Source organism: Oncorhynchus clarkii, chromosome 7, assembly GCF_045791955.1.
Source record: "Oncorhynchus clarkii lewisi isolate Uvic-CL-2024 chromosome 7, UVic_Ocla_1.0, whole genome shotgun sequence".
Taxonomy (NCBI): Eukaryota; Metazoa; Chordata; class Actinopteri; order Salmoniformes; family Salmonidae; genus Oncorhynchus; species Oncorhynchus clarkii.
The window spans coordinates 58,052,262-58,071,090 of NC_092153.1; the positions used below are offsets into that span (position 1 = coordinate 58,052,262).

An 18,829-nucleotide genomic window follows, 5' to 3' on the forward strand; every position below is an offset into this window, starting at 1 on the left:
CACGGACCAACAAATATTCTTTACATCAACAACATAGGAATCACTACAAAACGTCTTGTATGACGACCTCTTATACATTATTTTAGGCACAGCCTTTGGAACTTAGTTTTTTCCTAGATGTGACTACTATGTTGTGATCATTACATCTGATGGATCTGGATAGTGCTTTCAATAACATTTCTGCAGCATTAGAAAAGATGTGATCAATCCATGTTGATGATTTTATTCCTGTGCTGTTTGTAACTTCCCTGGTAGGTTGACTGATAATCTGAACCAGGATGCAGGCACTGGTCAATGTTTGACGCTTTTTCTTGAGTGGGCAGCTTGATGAAAGCCAGTCAATTTTTAAATCCCCCAGAAAATATACTTCCCTGTTGATAGCACATACATTATCAAGCATTTCACACGTTATCCAGATAGTGACTTTTAGCACTTGGTGGTCTATAGCAGCTTCCCACCAGAATGTGCTTTAGGCGAGGCAGATGAACCTGTAGCTATATTACTTCAACAGTATTTAAAATTAGATCCTCTCTAATCTTTACAGGAATGTGGTTCTGAATACAAACAGCAACAACTCCACCACTGGCATTTCTGTATTTTCTGTAAATGTTATAACCTTGTATTGCTACCACAGTATCACCAAAGGTATTGTCTAAGTGATTTTCAGAGATAGTCAGAATATGAACATCATCTGTAACTAGCAAGTTATTAATATCATGAACCTTGTTTCTTAAGCTACATATGTTAACTTGGGCTATTTTGAGCACTTTTCTGTGCTTGCTTGTTTTCTGATGCTTGCTTGTTTTCATTTCTTTACTGGGAAGCTTAGCAGAAGTATATATTCTCATGTTATTTATGTTAGTGCAGGGTGAGCATAATGCTAAAGCATTGATAATCATTGTCTCAACGCAGGCTTATAATAGCAATGGTCTGTTTGCATATAGGCCTACTGCAGCTCTGATTGGTTATGCTGGTCTTTGCAGAGTATGGCTGAGTCATGTCAATGTAATAGAATCCTACTCCGTGTCAATGTAATAGAATCCTACTCCGTGTCAATGTAATAGAATCCTACTCCGATATGTTCTGCCTACAACAAAATCTCTTGCATAGTTTTGTTTTGGTATGTTGCATTGAAAGTGGCGAGTATTACGTTGATTCGATCACAATTGCCAAGGGAAACGTTGATAGTGTTAACAGGGAAAACTGTAGAAAGTTGAGTGAAGTTCAATCTTGTGCTTCTCTCTGTGGGCTGATATTTCCTCTACGCTTGCCAGGTAGTTCCATGGAGCTCCATCGCAGTCTCAGGGCTACTGTGCACCATTGAGGGAACATTGGTTGAGAGTAGATGCGCTTGCTCAGAGATCAAAGCAAGAGCTTCATGTAGCCACTTGTGCACATTTTGTTCATATCCTTTGCTAGTTGGTGAGATTAGCCCAGCTGTAGATCATTTGTAGTAAGCAAGTGGGGAGTGATTGCTTCCTACAAGAGCACAAAACATTTGTATTTCTAGCCATCATTGAAAAGCAAGTCAGGTCAAGATTTCATTTTTTTGTCAAAGGGGCAGTGTTGTATTTTGAGACAGTTTCTTCAAGCCTGAATAGCCAATAGGCAGAGGGTATCATAATTTGTCTGATTCTCTGTAATAATGGAAAGGGAATAATAATGCATTTTATTTAATGAAGTGGTTTCTTTAATCAAACAACACAAAAATATTTCCAGTCACCAATAGTGGATAAACAGGTTAATGTCAAGCTCAAATAGCCACAGTAGCCTACTTGGCCACTGTTAAAACTGTAACTTAAGGTGGGTGCAGCCTCAGTGTTCACAGTAAACGCGTGCTGGAAATTGCACAGAATTTTCACAACGTTCAAGTTTGCGCTCAGTAGACCTGAAAATTAGAGGGAACATTGCCACTGACCCCCCTTATTTTCCATCACCCTGTGCCCCCACCCATCCCTTTCCTAGAAGTACTATGCACTCAATGACAGACAGAAAAGTGCTTTTACCACAAATGTCTTTATTTTTCTTCCAACATACTAGTGACACACAGGTCTACAAGAGAGGTATCTTGCAAAAAACAACATTCACTAGTCATTATCAGAACAGTAATATGGAATGTGGTCATCATTGCTCCATTTTGTTTAAATGTCTTTGTTTATTATGAAGAAATATGACAAATAAATAAAGTCTATAGTCTTTGTATTTATTGCCCTTATCAATATATTATTGTGTTCAGTCACCATTTCAGGAATGAAGAGGAGCAATTCAGACAAAAACAAAGAAAATTACAAAGTAATGATGTTATTCCCTTATAAACCCCCACTTTAAATGTCTTTGATTTAAGGATTAAACAGTACGGGGGGGGGGGGGGGGTGTTATTGTTGACAAAAGGTAGAAATCCATTTTTCTTCACCCAAATCTTATTCTCCTTCCATGCGTTGTTATTTTTGTAAATCCAGACGGCCAAAAGTATAACAAAATTCTGTTCGTTGCTGGGGTCTGCAGAAACACCAGAAGAAATACAAAAAAATAAAAATCGGCCATAGGAGAGTGAGGAGTTGCCAGCTGACCAAGCGACCGGCCTAGCCCCGTTCAGCCAGTACAGAAGCAACCCCCACTCGTGTGTGCTGTGCTGTTGGGGGAACAGCAGTCCAAACGCCATCCACAAACACTTCACCATACAGTCTAAAAGCATCAAGTACAACCTCCAGAACTACACTTCAGCTTTTGGTCCCTCTCTCAGAGTGACCATACAGTAAAGAAAACAGTCTAACAGAGGAGCAGAGAGGAGGACAGGAGGACAGGATGCTACATGAGTCCCTGAGCCTGTTAATATACCAGTCTCAGACACTATCACTCCCACTACATAGAAAATAAAGAGGAAGAAAGAGGAAGAACAGTCACAGAGACAAGTTGCAAACGAGTGCACAAGCAGTCCTGTCCCGTGTTGGTTCGGGGAGGTGCGGGACCGACCCCATCACCAACCCTGGAGCTCCCTGTATCTCCACTACAGTAGGTGGGGGGGTCCTCCCCCGGCTGTGTCGTGGCCATTAGGACCAGGCCAGTGGCGGAGGAGGGCAGACCAAGGCTACAGCTCAGTGCTGTTATTCCCAGGTTGGATTAGAGTTTTCCAGAGTGGAGGCTCAGTCTTTAGTCGGCGCTGTGCTCCTCCAGCTGGGAGATGATAGTGATGAGGTTCTGCAAGCCGAAGATGTAGCCGCTGTCCTGACCCTCGTGCACCACACTGTCCTCCCCGTAATGGCGGCACGTCGTGTGGGCAAAATCTATCATCCTCACATCCACCACCGGGCTGCTGGCCTCCCCTCCTCCACCGCGGGATGAGCGACCAGCGCTTCCCTTACTGCTGCCGTTACTGCTACCACCAGCACTGCTGCCAGCTGGCGATCCATGGGGGAACCCACCTTCTTTCTCTTCCTCCTCTTCCTCATCTGAGGGCTCGTCATCGTCACCCTCCTCTCCTCCGCGGTGGCGGGGTCGGGTGGGGCCGCAGGTGCGGGGGGGCTCCCCATCATAGATGATGAGGAGGGAGGAGGAGTAGAAGCGGTAAGACTCGCAGGACTCCAGGGTTTCCTGCATCTCCCTGAGCTTCCACAGCACCGGGGAGAGCAGCTCGTGCCGCAGACGCTGCCCATCGTGGAAGAACTGGAACAGTGCCTCCTTGAAGCCCGGCAGGCTCAGTTTACGCCCATGGTACTTGTTCATGAACATCAGCTGGCCTGAGTCTGACTGGTACACCTGCATGCCACAAAGGCGGACACCGATGGAGGCGGAGGTGCTCTGTTGACATTTGCGAATCTGATTGGCCTTCTTCTCCTCTGACGCATCGTCACCATGCTGCCGCGTGCCCATCTTCAGGTCCAGCACGCACGGCACCGCGTGACGCCATGTCAGGTTCTCCAACAGGATGAATTTGTATTGGTTGCGGTGTTTGGAGTTCTCCTTCATCCTCTGGAGGTGCTGCTGGTGGCATTTCAGACTCCAGGGGTTGTGTTTAATTTGCTTCTGATCCAGACTGTAGCAGAGAACCTCAGCCTGCTGCTGTGCCTCCGCACCGTTATAACTACACACAGAGCGGGAAAAGAGGTTAGATATCTACCCCTCACCATACATCTTTGCTGCATGTTGGTGTTTGGATATATAGTATGTGTATGGATGTAAGTGTATGAGCTCACCTTTTGCTCTTGTTCTCTTTAGTGCTCTGTCTGGCTCGGTCTTTGCTGTAGTTGTCATTCTCCAGCAGTAGGGACGATGTCTTCTTGTTACCCCATTTGATCATCTTGCTCTTGGGCTCGCAGTCGGCTGAGGGGTCCTTGTTTTCCAGGTTCTCTGGTTCATTGTGGAGGGGGTAGGCAATGAGGCATAGGTTGCCCTCTTCATCTTCCTCAAAGCTGACTGACACCACACCTGAGAGAGGGGGAGATGGAGGGAAGGGGGAGAGAGAAGGATAGGAAGGTGGTTATTACCCGGCATTGGAGTTTTTATTTTATAATGTTATGATGAAGCCAAGACCTCCCTGGAACTGGGTTGTCATAGGCAGCTCTTACCCACTAGGTCCTGCCTCCAGCCAAATACACTCTGTAAAGAGAGATGCAAACAAAACACAGGCATTCTTATGGAGGAAGCAGAGAGAGAGAGCAGGTTGGGGGGGGGGGGGGGGGGCAAGGACACAGCAAAGAGATCATTGAGTGGCAACAAAAACAGTGTCTAAGTACTTCAAATGTATATGTTAAATAAAAAAATGTAATAAAAATGTGAGAATGAACCCAAGATGCAAAGAGATACACAAACACCACAGGAGGCTCGAATGTATGACACTCAGTCCAAACTTTATTAAGCAAATACTAAACCCACCCAGAACCACAAGTCAACTCATACCCATACAGTGCTACAACATTTCAAGGTAACCCAATATAAATCACAGCAAAGATACACTGTATAAACTCAAATACAACCATGACAACACACCAGAAATGAAGACATATTCACCCAACAGTGTGATATTCTATTATTTCACAGAGATACAAAAGTTCCATCAAGTGAGGACACAGCCTCTCGGACAAGACCTTTCAGGTCTGACTTGCCTTTTTATATACCGGTAGTTCAATTGAAGGCAATAATCCAAACACACTGACAAATGAAAAAGGGGAGGGATTGACAGAGTGGTGTGGAGGAGGGTGGTGGTCTCCAGAACACTTTCATAGATAACTGTATACACACTGTTTCTTAGTCCAGAGATAATTTATGTGTTCCCTAAACATGAACGCACCCCCTACCTCTATCCCAGGGTTTCCCAAACATGAACGCACCCCCTACCTCTATCCCAGGGTTTCCCAAACTCGGTCCTGGGGCCACCCCTGAGTGTATGTGTTGGTTTTTGCCCTAGCATTACACAGCTGATTAAAATAATCTAAGCTTGATGATGAATTGGCTATTTGAATCAGCTGTGCGGTGCAAGGGCAAAAACCAAAACGTGTACCCGGGGGGGGGGGGCTGCTCTACCCAATAAACCCCCATGTGTACTGCAGCCCTTACTGCAGATTGGTGGTTTCAAGACAGGAAGAGTAAAACATCACAACTGCAGGAGCTGACACATAAACCAGAAAGAGAGAGGGAGGGATTGGAAGATGGAGCGAGATAGGGAGGGGGAGTGAGATGAATATACATCATCCCATTGGATATAAACATGAAAATATGACAGCACAAAACAAGAAAATCCCAGCCTTTCTGTAATAATTACACAACAAAACATCCTTGGTTGGCACTGGAGAAAAGGTTCTATGAAGCATAAAGACAGATCCTTCATTAGGGCCTTTGTGTATGAGATGAAGCATAAAGACAGATCCTTCATTAGGGCCTTTGTGTATGAGATGAAGCATAAAGACAGATCCTTCATTAGGGCCTTTGTGTATGAGATGAAGCATAAAGACAGATCCTTCATTAGGGCCTATGTGTATGAGATGAAGCATAAAGACAGATCCTTCATTAGGGCCTTTGTGTATGAGATGAAGCATAAAGACAGATCCTTCATTAGGGCCTTTGTGTATGAGATGAAGCATAAAGACAGATCCTTCATTAGGGCCTATGTGTATGAGATGAAGCATAAAGAAAGATCCTTCATTAGGGCCTATGTGTATGAGATGAAGCATAAAGACAGATCCTTCATTAGGGCCTATGTGTATGAGATGAAGCATAAAGACAGATCCTTCATTAGGGCCTATGTGTATGAGATGAAGCATAAAGACAGATCCTTCATTAGGGCCTATGTGTATGAGATGAAGCATAAAGACAGATCCTTCATTAGGGCATATGTGTATGAGATGAAGCATAAAGACAGATCCTTCATTAGGGCCTATGTGTATGAGATGAAGCATAAAGACAGATCCTTCATTAGGGCCTATGTGTATGAGATGAAGCATAAAGACAGATCCTTCATTAGGGCCTTTGTGTATGAGATGAAGCATAAAGACAGATCCTTCATTAGGGCCTATGTGTATGAGATGAAGAATAAAGACAGATCCTTCATTAGGGCCTATGTGTATGAGATGAAGCATAAAGACAGATCCTTCATTAGGGCCTATGTGTATGAGATGAAGCATAAAGACAGATCCTTCATTAGGGCCTATGTGTATGAGATGAAGCATAAAGACAGATCCTTCATTAGGGCCTATGTGTATGAGATGAAGCATAAAGACAGATCCTTCATTAGGGCCTATGTGTATGAGATGAAGCATAAAGACAGATCCTTCATCAGGGCCTATGTGTATGAGATGATTACTAGGGGGGGGGGGGGGGGTGGCTAGTGACATGAAGGACAATGGAACCCAGCACTCATCTCTCCTCTGCAGAGCCTGCCCTGAATGATGTCATGCACAGTGATAACACTACCCTGCAACAGTTAACCCTCTACTGCCCAGGCCTGTTCCAACTGTCAGAGGGCATGTGAGGATGAGTGTGTGAGTACCTGTGACTAATGTACTTTGTGAGTATGTGAAAGTGACTGTATATGGGCAGCCTAAATGAGTTTGTAAGAGTGTGAGAATGGGTGTGTGTGTGTGTGTGTGTGTGTGTGTGTGTGTGTGTGTGTGTGTAAGAGTGTTTTTGAGCAGAAGTGAACATGTGCGTTTGATGTGGAATATTTCTCAGTGTCATCAGATGTCTGCGCTCTTCTTTCTATATCTTCCTCTCCAAATCCCACTGGTCTTTTTATAGTCCCACGATACATTGCTGCAGAGTCTGATACCATACTAGCGTCTCAACTCTGTCACATAACCGGAGTAGGAGTGACGCTATAGAAAGTGTGTGTGTGTGTGTGGTGCGTGCAAGTGTCAGGAGGCAACGAGTGTAGCTTCATGGTAAATGAAAAACGAAACAGAATGTGATATTCCACCCAAGGTGTGTGTGTGTGTGTATTTATTTTCCATGACAGTCATCTCTCCCACTTTGTCTAATGCAAAATACCCTGTCCTTTGATAAAGGGGTCACACCTAGCCGCCAGGTGATAAAGATCCTGCCATACCCCTCTCCAGTCTCCACTATTACATTACCTGACACTGCAGAATAGTGATGTGCATTCCGAGTCTTTTCAGTGAGCCGTCTCATTTGGCTCCGTTCATGTAAAAGAGACGTCTCATTTGATTCTGACGGCACTTAGTTCAAAATACTTCAAAATTGAACTAGAACCACTGAAAAAAATGCTTCTCTCCAATTTAAAGCCCAAAAGGTAGGCTACAATTTTTGTGGACCAGATTGACGGCCTCTCCCCATTATGTATCGTTTCTGCAGTGACGTTTCTACTGTGATTCACACTCTTTAGATCATTATTTTGTTAGTTATCTGCAGAAAAACTTGTTTTGAAGTTAAAAGGGCAGTAGTAGTAGGCTCCCGAGTGATGCAGTGGTCTAAGGCACTACATCTCAGTGCTAGAGGCGTCACTACAGGCCCTGGTTTGATTCTAGGCTGTATCACAACCGGCCATTATTGTGCACCGCCCTATTGGCCCAGCGTCGTCCGGGATTAGGATCTGGTTGGGCTAGGCCGTCATTGTAAATAAGAATTTGTTCTTAACTGACTTGCCTAGTTAAATAAAAGGTTTTTAAAAAATGCAGATCAGGGAGACAAATTAAAAGTTTTTTCACTGATGCAATTCGGGTTCACCAAAAAGTTAATTCAAAAATAGCCGTTCGCAGAACGACCTCTCACTACTGCATAGCCCTGATGCATCATGGAGTCACATACTGTCTGTCCCCCACCCTCACTTAAGCACCAACATAAAACAAATCCCTTTGTGCCGTGGTAGTGCCATCTCCAGTGACCTGCTGTAATCCTAAATGCAGCCAATAATACAAAACACACCAGCCGACCATATCAGTAGAGGACCAGGGAGAATAAATTTGAGAGACGGGGGTGGAGGTAGAGAAAGAGAGAAGGCAGCCTGGTCTCATAGACTAAATGTAACATAGCAAACGTAAATCCATAACACTCAAATTAGTATCATATGTAACCAGACCAAATGTAACATAAGATAGATTGTTATTTAAGGCAAAATTAACCCAATGGTTTGAGAGGTTAAATCTCATCAAGGCTAACTTCAGCATTTGAGCTAATTAGCAACTGTTCAACTACTTACTACTGTTTAGCTACTTTGCCACTACTTAGCATGTCAGCTAATCCTTCGCCAAAACTTTTAGCTAACCCTTCCTCTATCCCTTTAACCTAACTCCTAAACTTAACCTCCATACTAGCTAATGTTAGCCATCTGTACAGAATTTGTAACATATCAAACTTTCCAAATTCTCAACAATCAAATTCGTAACATGTAATACAATATGTTACGGATTTTCAAAATGTATGTTGTGATCATTCGTAACTTATCATAGGAAATGGGTGATGGACATCCACAAAGTAACACATCATACTAAATGGAGTATCTCAGATTTCATACAGAATAATACAAAATTATCTGATACCAGGTTGGAGGAGGAATATGGGGAGATTAATACTGGGCAGTAGCAATAGCGCACAAACACACAGCATAATGGATGTTATTCCAATGAGAGTGTTATATTGTGGGTTTAGGGTGGGATAAGGGAATAAGCTTACCTCTGTACTGGGGGGTGAACTTCCTCATCTCGGGGGGCAGGCTCTTGTAGAACTGATGTTCTCGGGGGATGAGGGGCTTGCAGATGGTCTGGTCGCCGAAACGTAGCACGCATGAGTGGCCCCCCACCTGGTGCACAAAAGGCTCAAGCATCACCCCTTTCCCGGGATAGGGGGGTGTCCCGTCTGCCTGCATGAGGGCTTCTAGAGCAGGACTCATCCTCACTCCGCATCGGACAGCTAAACTGGAGGGGCCCACGATGAGGCTGCCCGGGCTCCCTATGCTCTGGCTGTAACACTCTGTTTCACTGGGGGGCGCTAGTGGACGCCTGCTAGGACATCAGAGACCACAGTGGAGAAAACAAAGGGCATAGCAGGAAGGAGAAGAAAATAGAAAAATCCTTTAGTTCCCTGTTCTTTCCTGGTCCAAAAGCAGAGTAGTATAGTCCAGGCTTGGGTTAAGGTAATCTCCCCGTGTACACAGTGCTAATAAATTGTTGTTTTCGACAGCTCCGGGGCTGTAGGTTGTGTGTGAGAGCGAGTGTGGGTTGTTCCTGACTCTGTCTGTCGATGATACTGAACTGACGTCTGTACTGAACTCAGAGCAAGAAAAGGATCAAAACATTTTCCTCAGCGCCTCCTCCTACCCAGCTTCAGCCTATCAGAGACCAGCAGCTGTTGTTGGGCGGGAACTAAGCACTGAGGAAGGAACAGGAACAAGCAAACAAAGAGGAACGAGAGACAAGCGAAAGTGGGGGAGGGGAGAAAAGCAAGCATAGAGAACAGACAGAGACAAAAAATATCTACAGTATTTTACAGGAAGTTGGTGGCACCTTAATTGCAGAGAACAGGCACGTGTTAATGACTGGAGCAGAATTAGTTGAATGGCATCAAATACATTGCTTCCAGGTGTTTGATGCCATTACATTTGCTCTGTTCCGGTCATTATTATGAGCCTTTTGCCCATCAGCAGCTTCCTGTGATATTTAGAGGAGGATAAATACATTTATGTTAATATCTGCTGAATTAGTAACTGCATCTGCAAAATTCTACTTTGCATTCTGATGCCAATGCAGAAGATCATTTGAATCTGGGGGATAGAGGAACACAGAGGGAAAGTTAAAACATTTTCCCTTTCTGTTATCCTGTTTGGCTTGTTATTCTTATCAGCTGATACAGAGCAGGGAGAGGGAAAAAGAAACTGAGATGATAGGAGATATGAACTGATGGTGAGAAGGGCTCTGCGTTGTTGTCTTGGCCTAAATTGGGCTTGTAGGAACGCTAGTCTGAATATAAAACAAAAATAATGGTTCCCCCTCTCACCAAAAACCATTACAGACCAGTGGTGTAGTTTTAACTGAGGGAGTTCTTTTTTATGACAATTTCCTCAAAGTTTGTACCGACAGATGTAGCCGATTGAGTAGCCTATCATTATAGAATATGCATAAAATGCATCCCCCAAATTCTCTAAAATGACGTTGGAGGCAGCTTATGGTAGAGAAATTAACATAAAATGTTCTGGCAACAGCACTGTTGGACATTCCTGCAATCAGCATGACAATTGCACGCTCCCTAAAAACTTGAGACCTCTGTGGCATTGTGTTGTGACAAAACTGCACATTTTAGAGAGTGGCCTTTTATTGTCCCCAGCACAAGGTGCACCTGTGTAACGATCATGCTGTTTAATCAGCTTCTTGATTGCAGCCCCAGTAAATGCTTCAGAGTTCGAGTAACAGACATCTCAACATTAACTGTTCAGAGGAGACCGTGTGAATCAAGCCTTCATGGTTGAATACCTGCAAAGAAACCACTAATAAAGGACACCAATAAGAAGAAGAGACTTGCTTGTGCCAAGAAACACGAACAATGGACATTAGACCGGTGGAAATCTGCCCTTTTATCTGATGAGTCCAAATTTGAGATTTTTGGTTCCAACCGCTGTGTCTTTGTGAGACGCAGAGTAGGTGAACGGTTGATCTCCGCATGTGTGATTCCCACCGTGAAGCATGGAGGTGTAATGTTTGGGGGGTGTTTGCTGGTGATACTGTCTGTGATTTATTTAAAATTCAAGACAGAACCAATATGGCTACCACAGCATTCTGCAGAGATACGCCATCCCATTTGTTTGCACTTAGTAGGACTATCCTTTGTTTTTCAACAGGACACACCTCCAGACTGTGTAAGGACTATTTGACCAAGAAGGAGAGTGATGAATTGCTGCATCAGATGACCTGGCCTCCACAATCACCCGACCTCAATCCAATTGAGATGGTTTGGGATGAGTTGGACAGCAGAGTGAAGGAAAAGTAGCCAACAAGTGCTCAGGGGCGGCAGGGTAGCCTAGTGGTTAGAGCATTGGACTTGTAACCGAAAGGTTGCAAGTTCAAATCCCAGAGCTGACAAGGTACAAAATCTGTCGTTCTGCCCCTGAACAGGCAGTTAACCCACTGTTCCTAGGCCGTCATTGAAAATAAGAATTTGTTCTTAACTGACTTGCCTAGTAAAATAAAATATAAGGGAACTCCTTCAAGACTGTTGGAAAAGCATTCACGTGAAGCGAGTGTGCAAAGCTGTCATCAAGGCAAAGGGTGGCTATTTGAAGAATTTACATTTTTTTTAACACTTTTGGATACTACTGTGTGTTGTTTCAGTTTGTCTTCACTATTATTCTACAACATAGAAAACCTGTTTTTTTTTAAATAAGAAAAACCTTTGAATGATTGGGTGTATCCAAACCTTTGACTGGTACCGTTTAACTGACTACCCCGTTCGTGTAGTTATTTTTCCATATGGCCACATGCTAGCCCACCAGGGCACGGATATTTAGCTAACTTTGCTAGCTAGTCCAACAGGGCAGGGATATTTAACGTTAGCGCCAATGTTACGCAGATTCGCTAGTATGTCACCGCCAGTCAGGAAAGTCCAACTACACCATGCTGAGATCAGGTGTAACGTTAGCTAGCCAGCCAAGGTGCCTAACTAGCCCACCAGTCGATATTTACCCACCTAGCTATATCTCTACGCTGGTGGGCTAAAGTTAGCTAGCATGTCACCATGTGAAAAAGTATGATTAACGTTACACCAACCGTGAGCAAACGTTAACTAGCTGGCTAGCTCACACTAATTATTAATAAAAGGGGACGACAATCATTGTGCTAGCCTGTGCTGCTTTTCTTTATTACTTGTAAGGAAGGTAACGTGTGTTTCATACGTAACTACTGTAGCTGATTATTTAGCTATTTTTTTTTAAGTATCTAGGTAACACAGTTCTTTGATCTAACTAAAATAGTTTGTTAGCAGCTAGCAAACAGGGCTTACCTTATCACACATCCCCAGCGATGCCTCTCGCTTACAGAGGTTGGGAAACTATCAAATGCACGTGTGCTTATCAGATTAGTGGTTACAATCCGGTACATAGCACAGAACCATCCTTTCTTCTGATCAACAGAGACCTAAGGTTAGCTACAAAGGCCAGGGTAAAAAAAAAAGAAAGTAGAAACGCTAAAGTAATTAGCTAGTTAATTTGAAAAAAATGCTAAACAAGAATACACATGAAGAATAACAATTATTTACACAAGAAACTAAAAAGTTACTTGCTACTTTTTTTTTACTTGCTACTGCTTTGATGGATTACGTCAAGGACAGGATGTGTAGTTCTGTATAATAGCCACATTAGCGGCTATTTAGCGTTTCATTTTGGGGTGATGACTACAGGCGAATATATTGATACAAGTTACCTTGTCTGGGAGATTTGTGCGGTTATCAATACATTACTCCAGGGTAAGACTACACGAAACACAGATCTTATATGAAGTAGTTCTAAAATCCTGACGGAAAAATGTATTTTGAAAAAACAATTGAAACCATATCCGGGTTTAGGAGTTCTTAGTGAATATGTGTTATTTTTGTGAATGTGTGTGTGTGTGTGTGTGTGTGTAGGCTCCCGGTGCCTCTGATCCCAGGACCTGCTAGCTGCTAACAAACTATTTTAGTTAGATCAAAGAACTGTGTTACCTGGAGACATCGGTCTCACTCTAATCCAGCTTTCTGGAAGACAGACCAGCAGGGAAATGGACCAGGGGAAAAACACCCAACTTAACCAAACATCAAGTGCACTGGACTGTATGTTAGTGTACTGGTATGTATGTGAGTGTGCATAAGCACTTGTGTTTTGGTGTGTGTCTGTTTGATTATTTGTGTGCACCAGTGTGTGTATAAGCAAGTATGTGTATGTGCATTAATGAATAGGTGAGTTTCTGGCCTAGTCACCACGCAGGCAGGGCTGATGGATGAGTCACTGTTATGTGAGGTTGGCACGGGTGACTCCCCCATCACACAGGCCTGTGCCCAGGGACAATGGACCCGGCCGCGCTACACTGCAGGCAAGGCATTCAGCCCAGTTATGAAACACATTACTGGGCCAGACAGGCTCTAACCTCCTCCACCATTTGCTGGGCATAGAGCAATGGTCTAACAGGGTCTAACAGACTCCAACGTCTGTCCTGCAGGCACAGATGGGTAGCCAGAAAAATACCAACAATCAGGCATCTATGAGAAAACTGGTGCCACTACCATTTCAACAGCATTGTTTTTCTTCACCACTACCGTTATATCCAGCTGCTGATCATGGTATATCGCACATGACATACATCTCAAATAGCACATTTTACAGGGAGGGGGATGGACCCAAAGGAGGGCTGGAACTAGAGAGAGAGCTAAGGAGGTTCAGTAGCACCTAGAACTTCTGCTCAGATACTGTCCGACTTTGTCCCTGACGGTAAATCTTAGTAAGACAAAAATAATGGTGTTCTAAAAAAGCTCCAGTTGCCAAGACAACACATACAAATTCTATCTAGTCACCGTTGCCCTAGAGCACACAACTAAATATATCTACCACGGCCTAAACATCAACACCACAGGTAACTTCCACAAGGCTATGAACACTCTAAGAGATAGGGCTTTCTATGCCATCAAAAGGCACATAAAACTCGACATCCCAATTTAGGATCTAGCTAAAAAATATTTCAGTTAGTTGTAGAACCAATTGCTCTCTATGGTTGTGAGGTCTGGGGTCCACTCACCAACCAAGAATTCACAAAATGGGACAAGCCCCCAATTGAGACTATACCCTTTAAATATCAAAATCCAGAAAAGAGCTGTTAAATTTTACAACCAAATAAAAGGAAGCCATCCCCACACATTCCACCACAAAATCCTCACCTACAGAGAGATTAACCTAGAGTCCTTTCAGCCAGCTGGTACTGGGGCTCTGTTCACAAACACAAACAGACCCCACAGAACCCCAGGACAGCAACACAATCAGACCCAACCAAATTATAAGAAAACAAAAAGATAACTGGAAAGAATCAACCAAAGATCAGAGCAAACTGGAATGCTATCTAGCCCTAAACAGAGAATACACAGTAGCAGAATACCTAAACACTGTTGTGACAGGCCCAAAATTAAGAAAATCCTTGACTATGTACAAAGTCAGTGAGCATAGCCTTGCTATTGACAAAGCCCGCCATAGGCAGATCTGGCTCTCGAAAGAAGAAAGGCTATGTGCTCACTGCCCACAAAATTAGGTGGAAGCTGAGCTGCACTTCCATTCCTCCTGCCAAAGGTATGACCATATGAGACACACATATATCCCACAGATCACATAGACCCACAAAGAATTTGAAAACGAATCAAACATTGATGAACTCCCATATCTGTTAGACGAAATATCGCAATGTGCAATCATTGCAGCAAGATTTGTGACCCGTTGCCATGAAAACAGGGCAACCAATGGAGCACAAACAACATGGTAAATACAACCCATATTTATCTGTTTAATTATCTATCTTAACCTACAACTATTTGCACATTGTTATAAACACTGTACATGGCTGATAATATAACATTTAAACATTTGAAATGTCTTTATCCTTTTGAAACCTTTATCAGTGTTTACTGTACATTTTTTATGTTGTTTTTTGTTTCTTCTCACTTTTGTTTATTGTTCATTTCACTTGTTTCCCATATGAATAAAGCCCTTTTGAAATGAATTGAATTCACGGCCTTCACTCTGCTATCTGCACAACCAATCATCAACGCTCAGGGTGGGGACAGACATTGCATCTTAGTATGGAGCGCAGTTCACAATGCATGTATCTCATCATGGTAACTTTTTTTTGTGTCAGTTAGGCCTACAGTTGCTGCCGCATAGCCTATCCTACTGTAATATGAAGACTGAATGCTTGTCTAATTTACACATGTCCATCTGGCTTTCAGGGGTCACCTTATTTTTTAATTGTAAAGATGTTTTCATTAATGCAGCTGCAGAGTTTTTAAAACAGCCTATCACTCGAATATCGTTGCTTTAAATCATTATTCCTCCTCCACCAAACTTTACAGTTGGCACTATGCATTCGGGCAGGTAGCGTTCTCCTGGCATCCGCCAAATCCATCAGACTGCCAGATGGTGAAGCGTGATTAATCACTCCAGAGAGCGCGTTTCCACAGCTCCAGAGTCCAGTGGCGCCAAGCTTTACGCCACTCCAGCCGACGCTTCGCATTGCGCATGGTGATCTTAGGCTTGTGTGAGGTTGCTCAGCAATGGGAAACCCATTTCATGAAGCTCTCGACAAACAGTTAAAAATTCCTTCTTTAACCTGTCTCCTCCATCTACACTGATTGGAGTGTATTTACCAAGTGACATCAATTAGAGATCATAGTTTCACCTGGATCCACCTGGTCTGTCTATGTCACGGAAGAGCAGGTATTCCAAATGTTTTGTATACATAGTGTATATGGGCTTTTCTGTTTTTCTGTTCGGCGTATATCTGTGGTAGCCTACAGTACCAGTCAAAAGTTTGTACACACATACTCATTCAAGGGTTTTCTTTATTTTTCCTATTTTCTACATTGATTCACGCAGTCTCCTCTGAACAGTTGATGTTAATATGTGTCTGTTACTTGAACTCTGGGAAGCATTTATTTGGGCTGCAATCTGAGGTGCAGTTAACCTTAATGAACTTATCCTCTGCAGCAGAGGTAACTCTGGGTCTTCCATTCCTGTGGTGGTCATCATGAGAGACAGTTTCATCATAGTGCCTGATGGTTTTTGCGACTGCACTTGAAGACACTTTCAAAGTTGTTGAAATGTTTCCGCATTGACTGACCTTCATGTCTTAAAGTATTGATGGACTGTCGTTTCTCTTCGCTTATTTGAGCTGTTCTTGCCATAATATGGACTATGTCTTTTACCAAATAGGGCTATCTTCTGTATATCACTCCTACCTTGTCACAATACAACTGATTGGCTCAAATGCATTAAGAAGGAAAGATATTCCACAAATGAACTTTTAACAAGGCACACATGTTAATTGAAATGCATTCCAGGTGACTACCTCATGAAGCTAGTTGAGAGAAGGCCAAGAATGTGCAAAGCTGTCATCAAGGCAAAGGTTGGCTACTTTGAAGAATCTCAAATATAAAATATTTTTAGATTTGTTCAACACTTTTTTGGTTACTACATGATTCCATATTATTCTACAATGTAGAAAATAGTACAAATAAAGAAAAACCCTTGAATGAGTAGGTGTGTCCAAACTTTTGACTGGTATTGTATATACAGTATCAAAGGCTATGTATTGGATAACTGCAAAAAAATGTGTTTTGGGGGGGGGGGGCTTGGGCTCATAAAATGTCTTTAATGTATGGCTCATCACCCTCAGGTAGCATCAGGCTGGAATTTTCATGCCGATTAAAGCTCTAATCAAATCCAGACATACTGTATTTATATGCTTTAGAATTACACTTCTGGTTTGGGCTTGAAATACCAGGTTGAACATTTGTGAAATACGGGGAAAATCTTCAACCCTAGCACTGATCTTATGTGCATGCTCTACTAATCACTGTCTCTCCCTCTCCCCCATGCACATCGGTCTGTGTTTCTACTTCTCTCGACTGTCTGCAGCATGGAAAAACTGGGCCAAACAGACGTCATTCACTCTGTATGACTCTGTACATACAATAGATACAAGCACAAACAGTTAAACTTCAAGGCAATTTGGTTTGATTGAGCTGAACATACCAAACTATCTCTGTAGAGTAATTTCTGACTTTGAATCATATTCCTGGCTGGAGTGGGGTTTCTGCGGGTAAGGCAAAGTGTATGTGTCCATCTGAATGTACCAGTGGAGGCTGCTGAGGGTAGGATAGTTTATAGTAATGGCTGGAAGGGAGTCAATGGATTGGTATGGTATCAACCACATGGAAACCATGTTTAATACCATTCCATTGACTCCACTGCAGCCATTATTATGCGCCATCCTCCCCTCAGCAGCCTCCACTGGTGTGTACAGTATGTTAAGGTGTGATAGTCTGTGTGAGAGTGTGTGTGTGTGTGTGTGTGTGCCTATAAGGGTGTCTGTACATTTGTGTGTGTGTGTGTGTGTGTGTGTGCGTGTGTGTGCTCATGGCCAACAGTCATTCCTGTTCTTTAGTGTGTGTGTAGGGGTGTATGGGAATCCTATGAGACAAGAGGAGTGTGAGAGGTAGTAGAGGTCATGGGTGTGATTGATGGTTGATCTGTCACATGCCATGACATCTGCAGTGGCTCCTCTTGTATGACCCTGATCCCCTACTTTCCCCTCACTCAGGGGGTCCCCTCTTCTACCGCACACACACACACACACACACACACACACACACACACACACACACACACACACACACACACACACACACACACACACACACACACACACACACACACACACACACACACACACACACACACACACACACACACACATATAAGGGAACGTGATTGGTGATTGTGTGTGAGCCCAGGTCAAGGAGAAAGAGAGAGCCCAGATACACACACATACAAACACACCCAGAATGCTGCAGTAAATAGAAACATGTTGATGGTGACAGGCACACAATATCGATCAAGTGTGGTCAAGGATGACTGTGTTTACCCCCATCTTACCCCTCCATCTCTCCCTCGATCCTTCTCTGTGATGGAAAGTAGAGCTCATAATAAGACTATGTTGTTGTTGTCCTCATATAGGGTTTCATCAGACAGATTCCCATCACTGCTGAATGCCATCACTAACTAAAAATAACAGTCATAATTCAAATCAAAATCAAATCAAATTTTATTTGTCACATACACATGGTTAGCAGATGTTAACGCGAGTGTAGCGAAATGCTTGTGCTTCTAGTTCCGACAATGTAGTAATAACCAACGAGTAATCTAACTTAACAATTCACAATAACTACCTTATACACACACAAGTGTAAAGGGATGAACAATATGTACATAAAGATATATGAATGAGTGATGGTACAGAACGGCATAGGCAACATGCAGTAGATGGTAGAGTACAGTATGTATATATGAGATGAGTAATGTAGGGTATGTTAACAAGTGGCATTGTTTAAAGTGACTAGTGATACATTTTTTACAACAATTTTTCCAATATTAAAGTGGCTGGAGATTTGAGTCAGTATGTTGGCAGCAGCCACTCAATGTTAGTGGTGGCTGTTTAACAGTCTGATGGCCTTGAGATAGAAGCTGTTTTTCAGTCTCTCGATCCCTGCTTTGATGCACCTGTACTGACCTCGCGTTCTGGATGATAGCGGGGTGAACAGGCAGTGGCTCGGGTGGTTGTTGTCCTTGATGATCTTTATGGCCTTCCTGTAACATCGTGTGGTG

General features: G+C 43.2%; 1 protein-coding gene across 1 annotated transcript; it reads right to left on the bottom strand.

The window, feature by feature from the left end:
• Positions 1-2,032: 2,032 nt before the first annotated feature.
• LOC139413547 (inositol hexakisphosphate kinase 2-like) lies at positions 2,033-9,718 on the bottom strand. The gene is made up of 3 exons (XM_071161051.1): positions 9,121-9,718; positions 4,194-4,425; positions 2,033-4,081 (listed from the first exon to the last, which is right to left on the bottom strand). The coding sequence occupies exons 1-3, from the start codon at positions 9,335-9,337 to the stop codon at positions 3,151-3,153; spliced, it is 1,380 nt and encodes a 459-aa protein (XP_071017152.1). The 5' UTR covers positions 9,338-9,718; the 3' UTR covers positions 2,033-3,150.
• Positions 9,719-18,829: the final 9,111 nt, after the last annotated feature.

Excerpts from the sequence above, each read along its gene's own strand:
- LOC139413547 (XM_071161051.1), bottom strand. The coding sequence starts at position 9,337 with ATGAGTCCTGCTCTAGAAGCCCTCATGCAGGCAGACGGGACACCCCCC. Across the intron at positions 4,426-9,120 it reads GTTCACCCCCCAGTACAGAG|GTGTGGTGTCAGTCAGCTTT; the intron begins GTAAGCTTATTC and ends CCCCTCTCTCAG. Across the intron at positions 4,082-4,193 it reads AAAGAGAACAAGAGCAAAAG|TTATAACGGTGCGGAGGCAC; the intron begins GTGAGCTCATAC and ends CTCTGTGTGTAG.